This window comes from Choloepus didactylus, chromosome 2 (genome assembly GCF_015220235.1).
Source record: "Choloepus didactylus isolate mChoDid1 chromosome 2, mChoDid1.pri, whole genome shotgun sequence".
Classification (NCBI taxonomy): domain Eukaryota; kingdom Metazoa; phylum Chordata; class Mammalia; order Pilosa; family Megalonychidae; genus Choloepus; species Choloepus didactylus.
This window is the reverse complement of record NC_051308.1, coordinates 14,073,319-14,085,338: the sequence shown is the minus strand read 5'-3', so window position 1 is coordinate 14,085,338 and position 12,020 is coordinate 14,073,319. Positions and strand designations below refer to the sequence as shown.

At 39.4% G+C, this 12,020-nt stretch overlaps 1 protein-coding gene across 1 annotated transcript in view; it reads right to left on the bottom strand.

Moving 5' to 3' along the window:
* Nucleotides 1-5,715: 5,715 nt before the first annotated feature.
* The window catches only part of URB2 (URB2 ribosome biogenesis homolog), a 34,729-nt gene continuing 28,424 nt past the window's right edge, over nucleotides 5,716-12,020 (bottom strand). Inside the window, exon 10 of the mRNA XM_037820804.1 lies at nucleotides 5,716-7,393. Within this exon, the coding sequence (XP_037676732.1) occupies nucleotides 7,196-7,393 (198 nt within the window). The 3' untranslated portion in view covers nucleotides 5,716-7,195. The remainder of the gene's footprint in view (nucleotides 7,394-12,020) is intronic.

The window sequence follows — 12,020 nt, the reverse complement described above, 5'->3', positions numbered from 1 at the left end:
GGGTTCCTCTGCCACATGGGAAGACACGTGGCTGGCTCTGCTGAACCTTCTCTCCCGGATTTAGCTTCTGGCTTCAGTGGCTTTCTCCAAAACATCCCCGGGCTTCTGCCTCATCTCCTGTGGTCCTTGCTTCTCCTAGGGGCAAAGTCTGGATTACATCTCTTCTCTGAGCTCTCTCCAAAATCTCTCCCTTTTATCCTGTCATAGAGGGCTCCAGCAAGGGGATTAAGACCCACCTTGAATGGGCGGGGTCACATCTCCATGAAAACAACCTAATCAAAAGGTCCCACCCACAGTGGGTCTGCCCCCAGAAGATTGGATTAAAAGAACATGGTTTTCTCCAGCACTGTGGGATTGAGAGGATCTTCTTGATCAAAAGGGGGAAGAGAGATGAAACAAAATAAGGTTCCAGTGGCTGACAGATTTCAAACGGAGTCAAGAGGTCACTGGAGGGTATTCTTAGGTGCTATAAAGATATCACCTTTTAGTCTTCAGTGTGTTGGAATGGCTAGAGGAAAATACCTAAAGCTGTCAAACTTCAACCCAGTGACCTTGATTCTTGAAGACAATTGTATAACCATATAGATTGCATAGTGTGTCTGTGTGATTGTGAAAACCTTGTGGCTTGCACTCCCTTTATCCAGTGTATGGACAGATGAGTGGAAAAACAGGGACAAAAATTAGATGAAGAACCGGGTGGGATGGAGAGGATGGAAAGACTTAGGTGTTCTTTTTTGCTTTTATTTTTATTTTGGAGTAGGGAAAAGTTTCAAAAATTGATTCTGGTGATGAACGCACAACTATATGATGGTGCTGTGATTAATTGATTGTACACCATGATGACTGTAGTGTGTGTAAACAGATCTCAATTAAACTGTATTTAAAAAAATAAATGAACAACGGGGGTAGGCGGGGAATGGGATGTTTTGCATGTTCTTTCTTATCTTAATTTTTACTTTATTTTTTTTGAAGTAATGAAAATGTTCAAAGTTTGATTGTGGTGATGAAAGCACAACTATATGGCAATAGTGTGAACAACTGTACACTTTAAATGATTGTATGTTATGTGATTACATCTCAATAAAATTGTATTACAAAAAAAAAAAAGAACATGGTTTTCTGAGGTACATAATGGATTCAAGCCAGCACAAGTCCCATAGTCTTAACTTCTAGACTCCTTTGTAATGAAAACCCTTTCCCACTCATACCCATGGTGCTCATTATGGAGCATTTTACAAACCTCTTCCTTTCATCCATAACATCATAACATTTATGTTCTGCAATCAACCATAGCTTAATACTAAAACCAGCATAATATTCCAATCACCACTAACTCAATAACATCTCAAACCTATGCTGCCTCACTTCCACCACTTCCTCTGATGAAAAGAGATTTTCCTCCCAATAGATGGACCTGGCTGACAGGATTTTGTGGAGGACTCAATCACCGTGACTTCGTTACTTTTTTGAGCCACAGAGTTTGCCACCCTGGAGTGGCAGTGAGAGTAGGACTACCAAGAGAATCTCCAGATCTTGATATAATAATAAAAAGCCAAAGTAAGGAGACACTAGACACTGGGATGCTAGTGAGGGCATCAGAGGGGCACAGTGGCAACAGGGAACACGCTGGGTGGAGACAGTACAAGGGGCCGAGAGACTGGGAGGGCAGGAAAGGTGGGGCATGGGAAGATGGGCGCCCTTGTAGTGAGGGGAGCAAAGAACAGTAAAATAAGGAGGCTCAACTGTGAGATCTCATGTTAGAGACTGTAGGCTGAACAAGAACAAAGATGAAGAGCCCTGGAGTAAAGGTAGAAAGAAGGCAGAGAAAGAATTATCAAGGACTGATCTTTGAAGAACCCCAGCATTTTAGGGGTTGGGAGAAAGAAGCCAGTGATGTTAGAAAGGCACACATGAGATACCCAGGTCTCTAGAGACTGAAGAGGCAGGATGTCAGCAGACTCACCAGTGTAGATACTGAGGTTACAGATGATAGCAGGAAACAAAAAGGGAAAACTGAGGTCACCAAGAAAGCTGAGAGAGTAGCCAGGAGATGAGACAACAGTCAAGAATGGTGAGGGAGTGGGCGAAGTTGTCGAATGATACAGGGGAAAGAAAGGCTCCTCTGGTCTCATGGCCCAGGGACACATTACACACAGGCTGAGGGGAAAGGAAGAGCTGTAAAAGGAAAAGAAAATGACAGAGAATCTTGAGACCCTTCAAAGGGAAAGAAAAATGAAAAAAAGAAGGGAAAAGCAGTAACGAGGCACACAGTGAATGAGGGACCAAAAAAATGATAAATCTGCTGCCTTTAAACTGATTTTGTAAGACTTAAGGCATAATTGGGTGAGTTTATCAGACAAAACAGGTAGGACTGTAGTGTGGCATGCTGGTAATAAATCAAAGTGATCTCCATGAATTGTGTTAAGAGATCAAAATGAGAATGTATGAAAAAACGTTCAACCCGAATCCCTTTCATTTGCACACATATCCTCCTTGACACGTCTTTATTTCTTAGGCCTTCAAATCAATCCTTAGTGTCTGGCAAAGTTTCCATAAATAAAGAGGCAGGGAGGGTGTGACCAGAAAAGAAGGTGAAAAAAACTGGAGCATCCAAGTTTGGGAAGCTGCAAAGGAGGACGGACTGTGAATGAAACCCTTCTACTTATAATCCAAGAGCCATCTGCACGTTCAGATCAGGGCGTCACCTGGGGCCAGCTATAGGCAAGGCTGTGAATGGGAGTTTGTGGTCTGTGTCCTCTTTGGGGTCACTTGATATACTGCTGCCCAGGACCTTCCAAGGCAGCTCCCTGAAAAGTAGCACCCCAGGGGTGCCCTTCTCTCCTCCCCATCACACCTACCTAGCTCCTTATCATTCAACCAGGTCTCAGCTCAAATATTCAAATATCACCTCTTTAGGAAGGCTTTCTCCAACTAACTAGCCCCCTACCAGTTGCTGCACTTGTATTATTTGCACCAGACCACCTACGCCCACCTTCTGAAATGATGATGCTAATTTGTTCATTGTTTATGGTCAGTGTCCTTTGCTAGAAAGCAAGCTACAAGAGGACAAGGACTTGTGTCTCCAGAGCCTTGCACAGTGCCTAGACAGTTGATTCGTATGCATCTGTTTAATTAATGAATAACGAACTACTGTTGGTAAGGCCTGCCAATGTAGAGGGGGGTTTGGTGTGCGGCGGGTCTGGTGGGAGATGGTTTCCCCTCAAGCCAAATCTTTCAGTATCACTCAAAAGGCATTCCACTCTGCATGTACAGAAAGCTGGGTTGGGCCAACTCTTGGACAGTGAGGTCTACTTTAATAAAATTAAAATGAACACAGCATAGATTCCAACGTTACCACCAAGAAAACTGTGTCCTCCATATGAATCAGCAAAGTAAGAGTTGAAATAATTCTTTCTCAAGAAAGGTTTAGAGTTCAAATACAAGTGATTGTGAGAAAATTATAATAGAGAGCCTTTCCCAAGGATGGGAATACTGCAGAGTAGCACATTTTAACTGTGCAATTGTTAACGGCTTTCTATTCCCTCATTCCCGCTTTCTCCCAAGGCTGAGAGCTCATCACAAGCAGACCTTTCTGATATTCCTGTCTAAAGACAGTTTCAGACCCTTAGCTGCAACCTACAGTGCCACCATCAGGACACTTGAAGAACTGCTCCATGTTTGTCTGCACCCCAGCAACATTCCGAGACTTCCAAGGGGGGAGAGACAATTACTGTTAACCCCTGGCCTTCACGAACTTCTAACAAAGAAAAAAAATATTCACAACTCCATGAGGGCCTCCAAGAGAGACCAGGGACCATTCAGTCTAGGCACCTGACCCAAATGGCAAACCCAAGAACTCTGTTTTAACTGCAGCTTTGTTTACTGCCTGTGTCCTTGAAAGGTCACCTGCTCTCGCCAACACACTATCTCCAGGTGTGAAAGAGAAATAATGTTGCCAGCCTCTTGGAGGGATTCTGCAGGGAATTGGGCACAGAAACAAAATTCTGTCAAGACAGAGCATTAAGCAAAAGGATGACAGACTACCTGAATCCATTTTTGGTTACAGTGCTTAGAAAGTTCTACATACATACTGTCTAGACAGAAGGAAGAGATAGGATAAAATAATGCAGCACACAAAGCACAAACATCTCCCAAGCTCGGTCAGGCAATGCAAGAACTAAAATCAAATTTGGAGCATTAAAAGTGGACTGTTTTTCTTAGGTATCCAAAAAATCCATTTTATATTGTCTGCTCCAATCATGTGCTGGAAAAAGTAGTATAAAAAACTCTTTGCTTAAGGATAATCCTTCAAATGTTTAAGTCTACAGACTGACAAGAAAAGGAGCATGAGAATTCTAACATGAATTCCACAAATAAAAATGAGTAAGAAAAAACTACCCCAGTGAAAAGCAGTTACATAAATGTAATTACACAAGAAATGAAAATGGTAAATATGAAAGAAGTTTAACCTCTTAGTAATTAAAAAAATCAAAATAAAGTAACATTTCTCTCCTATCAAGGAAGCATAAAACAAACAAACAAAAAAATCAGTATTATATAGTTGACTCACTAGTGGGGAAAATAAATTAATACTCTTTCTGGGGGCACAATTTGATAGTATCTATGCAAATCCTTAAAATGTTTTGTTTTTTTGACACAGCAATTCAACTTATGAGAATTCATCTTATGGAAATAATTAAAAATATATTCAGTTATGAGCACCATTTTTAAAAGGTAATTTGGAAAGATCATAGGGAATTTCTTAACCATAGGAAACTTCTTAAAAAAAAAAAAACTCTGTCTATTCAATGGGCTACTATGTAGCCATTAAAAATAATGTTGAATGCCTTTATTGACCCAAATTTGTTATTAAAATATTACATAGGAAAAAAGTTAAGTAACAAAAAACCAAAATGTATCTATGATCCAATTGGGCAACTTTATATGTATATCTATCTGTCTGTCTATCTATCTATCTATCTATCTATCTATCTATCTATCTATCTGCAGAGTAAAAAACAAAACAAAACTAAAATATCTATCTATCTATCTATCTATCTGCAGAGTAAAAAACAAAACAAAACTAAAATAAGCTACTCCAATTGTGATTACAGGGTTTGTCAGGGCAGTTGAGACTGAGTGAGCTTTTAAAATGTTTTCTCTTTTACTTTTATTTTCTGAGGTTACTACAATGAAAATATATTGCTTAGGTAATAAGAAAAGGCAGTTAAGATCCTATTTCTTTTATATATATATATATATAAAATTTTATTTTATTTTATTTTTGTTACAACATTTAAGTTATTTCCTTCTAGCTATTCTAATACCCTAGCATCTGTATTAGTTAGGGTTCTCTAGGGAAACAGAACCAACACAAGATATCTGTAAATATAAGATTTTATAAAAGTGTCTCATGCAACTGTGGGGATGCATGAGTCCAAATTCTGTAGGGCAGGCAGTGAGCGAACTGGCAACTCTGATGAAGGTGTCTGATGACCTCCTCAGGAGACGCTTCACTGGCTAGCTGAAGAAGAAGTGAAGGTCCTCTCTCTTTCTCCCTTAAAAAGTCTTCGACTGATTGGATTAAATCCAACTGATTGAATTGTCATTGCGGCAGATGTGCCCTTCATTGATGTAATCAGTCACAGGTGCAGTCAACTGACTGATGATTTAAGAAACCAGCCTTCTGGTTTATTAAATAGCCACAAATGTCATTGCAGTAATGGTTAGGCCAGTGCTTGCTTGACCACACACCTGGACACCATTACCTGGTCAAGATGACACATGAACCTAACCATCATGGCATCTAATACATATATTAGATGGGGTGAGCCCCATCTTACCCCAGAACAAGGCAAACAGGCAGGCTTGAAAGCTCTCAAAACAGATCACCAATAGGCCTATATAAGTAAGTAGAGCACATCCTATGACCCAACTTTAGAAATGATTAACAAAATATAACTTATTAGGTATATTTATATAAAGATTCAATATCCTTTGCTAAATCCTATCTTGTCTGTTGCTACCCCTTCCTCTCATTTAATCATTTTCTTGATCTTCAGGAGTGTCCAAGCAATGACCACTCTAACTTGTTCATATTAAAAAGGAGTGTCAACATTATGGGGAAGGGGGCTGCCTCTGGTTGACGCTCTTAAAAGAGGCTATTGCCTCTGTATTTTAGAAGTTGTGTGGCATAGGAATATTCTGGTGGATTTAAGTTTCTGAAAAATAAACTTAGTGAATGAAATTTTTATAGAGTTTATTTTTTAAAGATACGTATAATGAAGTGTTCAAGGATGGAATACCATGCTGCCTGAATTTTAGGATACTTTAGCCAAAAAGAAAGAGAGGAAACCAATTGTTAATGTTAAATATGGGTGCTGGGTATATGTATGTTCATAATACTATACCCTACTAATCTGAAAGTTTGAAATTTTTAATAATTAAACATTTAAAATGTTTAAAAAAAAATTACTTCTTAGACTGAATAAGAAAAAATTTCAAAAAGAACCTCTCAGAGCTAAGCAGAAAGAGCATGGAGGAGACACAGACTCAAGTACCATCACTAGGATATCTCACCTGCATGACAGGTGCGCACTGTCCCAGCCCAGGCCAGGCACCTTAGCTGATGAGAGGTTATGAAGCTCTAATTTTTCCCAGCTATATCAAAAGGTAAACTCAGAAGGAAGGCCAAGAAAGTGGCATTTCAAGAACACCTTCCATGTTCCCGTGTTACTTAGAGAATTTAAAAAGCAAAGAGATTTAAATAGGACTTAATTATACACCCATGTACATGAAGTAAAAGAACAAGTTTTATGTAGTTCCTAGCAAGCACAAGGGACCCAAACCACTAAACCAAGACAAGAACTATATTTGGAATGGTCAGAAATGGATACAGCAGTTTTTTTCATTGAATTAATCTTAACCTAGGGTCTGTTTTCAGGATTCTAATGTAACACTGTATAAAAAGATATATTAAAAAACACCTAGTGAGAGAAACATCACTGCAAATACAATAAAAATACTAAAAATACAAAAAAAAAAAAAATCCTTGGGAAAAACCCAAGGATTTTCCATTTATTTCAGCATTGCAAATTGTAACATCTGAAATCTTTGCTTCTCTCTTTCAGATGCAGAATATACACAAGACAACCAGGCCAAAGTCTTTTTTCCAGAGCACCTCTGTAATGCAGCACTAGACAGTGTATCTCTTCTCTCCTTCATGTTTTGCTTTGTGATACTTCACGTAATCATTGTACAGCTCCTTAAAGATGTCTCTCACTCCTGGCTGCAATGAGACCCTCAAGAAATGGATGTCTCGTTCAATGCAGAGGTCTAGTATTAGGTAAATACCCTCCTGCAGAAGTTCTTTCACAGCTGGATACAAGGTTACCTAAAGAAAAGCATACCTTCATAAGAACAAATCAGGGAAAGAGATCAAGCAATACCTGCCACCAATAATTCCTCAGAAGAACTGATGAGTAATTTTAACTTCGACCTCAGTTGAGAAAAGATAGACATTTCACTTTTAAGATATAATTTTGCACATAACTTAAACAATCAAATATTCCTATTTAAAACCTTTATATTTTGGGGAAATACAAGCTAACTCAAGCCATCAAAACCCTGGAATAAAATCTCAGAAAATTGCAGGGGAAGCTTTGCTCTTTGGTAGATGATATCTACATGGCATTAAAAACCTGGAATTTTAAATTTAAAAATAGTTAATACCTACAGATTGTGTCAACATTCTTCCATATCCTGAAAGCTTTATTAACTTTGGGACAACAGCAACAGCATTTACTAAGTGATTGGCAGCCCCACCTCACCCCAGAACAAGGCAGGCAGGCAGGCTTGAAAGCTCTCAAAACAGATCACCAGTAGGCCTATAAAAGTAATTAGAGCACATCCTATGACCCAACTTTAGAAGTGATTAACAAAATATCATTTCTTAGGTATGTTTTTTATATCTGTCAACAGCAACACAATGGACCCCAAATTCCTAACTGCCCCAGAATTCTGTTTGGTCTCCATGCCTAAGGATGTATTTCTTCCCTGCAATTTCAGGTTAACTAAAATTGGGGGCAAATCAGGAGGAGTAGGCAGTCCAGCTCCAACCTGGCTCTATCTGATATTGCACCCAAACTTTCGGATCAGAGATTCAGGTGAATCCCTTGCCAAAAAGGCCAAGAGCATGCTCTACTCACATTTACCACATCTATTCAGGTATTAGCTGATGCTGAGCTGAACCAAAAGTCCTGATACTCCAGTAGCTGAAACCAAAAAGTAGTGATGAGGTACCAGACGACAGGCCTGGAATTTGGCTGATTCTAATGACCTGAAAGAGTTAATGCCTCTCTGCAAAGACCTAACTTCTAATGAGGATTTATTTTATAAACTAGAAGAGGTTTGATTAATGAAGGCAAAAATTGGTAAATACATTCCTAAAGAGGTAATTTGTTTCTGTCACTAAGATGATGCTATACTGCAAAGTTATGGTCCTTTTCAAGTGATAGTTCAAAAATTTTTTGACAGGTGATCATCTTAAATTTTATCAAAGGCTGAATGACTCGTCTATGATTTCATAGTATGGTAATGGGGAGGGAAAGAAAAAATGACAAACGAAAAACAGAAGAAGTTCTTAAACTTACTAGGTGAGTGAGGACTTTGTAAGTTGACTGCCCATTCATTCATTTAATAATCACTTACTGAAAGGAAATGAAATTAAGCTACAGTGGCAGAGAGATTCCAAAAGGAGCCGAGAGGTCACTCTGGTGGGCACTCTTACGCACAATATAGACAACCCTTTTTAGGTTCTAGTGAATTGGACTAGCTAGCAGTAAATACCAAAAACTATCAAACTGCAACCCAGAACCCATGAATCTTGAAGACGATTGTGTAAAAATGTAGCTTATGAGGGGTGACAATGGGATTGGGAAAGCCTATGGACTACACTCCCCTTTGTCTAGTTTATGGATGGATGAGTAGAAAAATGAGGGAAGGAAACAAACAAACAAACAAAGGCACCCAGTGTTCTTTTTTACTTTAATGGCTCATTTTCACTTTAATTATTATTCTTGTTATTTTTGTGTGTGTGGTAATGAAGGTGTCAGGGATTGATTTTGGTGATGAATGCACAACTATGTAATGGTACTGTGAACAATCGAATGTACACTTTGTTTTGTATGACTGCATGGTATGTGAGTATATCTCAATAAAATGAATTTTAAAAAAATAAATAATCACTTACTGAACAAATAATTCTACTTCCAAAGGCAAAAATAAATAAATAAGGATAATTAACTTCCCCAAAGTCAGCTAGTAAGTGGTAGAATTGAGGTCTGAACTGGGGTGGTTTGAGTCCAGATCTCACGTTCTTAACAATTACTTTCCATGGTATCTCATCAGCAAAAACAGTCAAGCAGCCTGTAGCACAGAGCCCTAGATGGTAATAAGGAAGACCAGTAACACAAGACCATGCAACCACTTCACATGTTTGTGTTTTGGATAACTTATTTATAAAACTAGAAAAATGTCATTTTCTACAACAACTTAGATCATTGGCCAATGAATGAAAACATCTCCAAGTAGCTTAAAAAGACTTTAGTTAAGATGAGCAGGACAAGTTATTTACTCTAAGCTATCAATAGACAGGGACAATTGTAAATTTGATCTAGGGGTAAAAAAGATCAAAGTAACAATAATTTTACTGATATGCTTCCACTGCTGACAAATTATTGTGCGGAAGGAACAACACAAACTTGCTACCTCCCCTGACTCATACTGTTGTACAATGTTATTTGCCATACCTATAGGCAATTTACCTACCACTGACACCCAACTACACAAAACTATGAGGGAATGCACAGGAGATTTATCTAGCTGTATTTGCTATCTAGCATTTAATTAAATGTATGAATGTCTCCCAGCTTACATCCATAGCCGGGCCGGTCTAGAAAGATTTATGGCTCTCCGTAGATACCTCTAATGCATATGGAATATTTTCTTCATTACTGAATTTAAAAACAAATGAAAGATAAAACATGGACAGTGCTGCCAAGGCATGCTGTGATGCTACAGCCTGAGCTCATTCCCAATGCCTTTGGCTTTCAAGATTAAAAAACTAATAATAATAACTGATAAGCATAAGTCAGACATAAATCATGAGGCCAGGAGACCAGACTTTTTGTAAAGTAAATCTCAGGATAATAATTAGTAAAACTCAAGGGCTTAAATTATTGCTTCCCTCCTTGGCCTTTAGTTAAATGATATTACTATGTCTCATTATATTTTCAGTAAAACAGAAAATAACACCAGTTTTCCCTTCTGTGAAAACTTACATAGTTTTCTGGAGACCAAGGAAAATAATCAAGGTTCTATAAAATGATAAATAATTCATAGTAAGCCAAACTACAAGCCCAAATCTCAAAGAATAAATTAAAGGGGTCTTTCCATGAGCTTGCTGCAGCTTTTATACACCACCGGTCTGAGTGAAGACACAGCCACACCCGGAAGTGGCCTGGCTGTACGCGGCAGCCATTCTCCTCCTGCCCCCACCCAGGCATGGGCAACTCCACCCAGCAAGGGGAGCACCGTCAGTGGTAGTTACAGATTTATCCTGAGACAGGGACAGGGATGAAAGGTGATTCAACAACAGCTGTTTTCTGAGGAAGCACATTCTGCCCAACCTCCCTTGAGAAGTGCTGACATTTCTAACGTAATGAGTTTACAGTGATTCTACTGTTATTCTTGGAAGACGTAGTGAGCGGGAATATTTTACCTACAGTGATGTAAAACAGATATAAATATATATCTATACATGCACAAGTAGTTACATATACATATATACACATGAACATACTGGACTCTGTTTAAGCCTACGCCATTCAATTTAAACAAAGTAAGATTTATACAGCTCCAAGTTGATGAAGCCTTGTTGTGAACTCACTATGGGTTCCTCACAGTCTTGCGTCATTTTGAAAATTGCACCCTGACGTTCCAAAGTGAGATGCTAAACAATGAATTAATTATCTAGATACTGAGTCCAAAAGACAGATTAATTTGGACAAAGGTATTTTTGCTTAATCTAGTTGAATCAATCTACCGGTATCCCCACCTCATCATCTATTTTGAGTGCCTGAGAGCAGCACACAGTTTGCCAGGCCCATGGACCCTCAGGTAGCCAGGCTCCATGCCCATGACCCTCCCACCCCTGGCCACAGCTGACAGGACTAGTAACAGGTGTCCAGCAAAAGGGCCACCAAACCATGGTCTCTCTCACCCCACCAAAACGTAATCGTAGTCTCTCTTATGATCCTGAGGGCTTAAAACAGTGTCAAGCGCTAAGGCCTTAAGTGAATATTCAATAACTGATGGGCACAGAAAGATGAGCTGGGAAGAGCAGATTCTCTTAGGAATAGAAATGATGTGGCAGAGCAGAAACTATGAAGTCAAGATGGTCGGTGTGCAGGGTGAGGTTATGAGCTAGCAGACAGCAGGAACCAGCAAATAATGATACAGAGGGAGAGGGAAATACAAGAGAGTTGAAGGGAAGACAGCCAGCTGGAGTGAGACAGAAAGACACAAATCAGACCTCATTGCTCACCTGCTCAAAACTCTGACACTCAGAATTAAATCCTATGAGGCTGTCTGGGATCTGGGCCCTGGCTACCTCCCTGTCCTGTTTCCTCCCAGGGGATCCCTTGCTAAGACACCAGCCGTACAGACCTCCTGGCTATTCCTCCAATATCACAAGCATGCTCCTCTCTCAGCTTTTGCACTTGCTGTGCCCTCAGTCTGGAAAGCTCTTCCCCAGACAGAATCTGGTTCTGCTCAAATGTCATCTCTTCAGAGGCTTCCCTAAACACTACCCAAACCGCCACTCCCACCATTCTCTTTCCTCACACTTAATACTGATATTATGTTATACATTTGCTTAATGTCTGTGTCCCCTACTAAAAGGAAAGCTCTATAAAGACAAGCATTCTGCCTACATTTTATTCACCACTGTAACTTTAGCA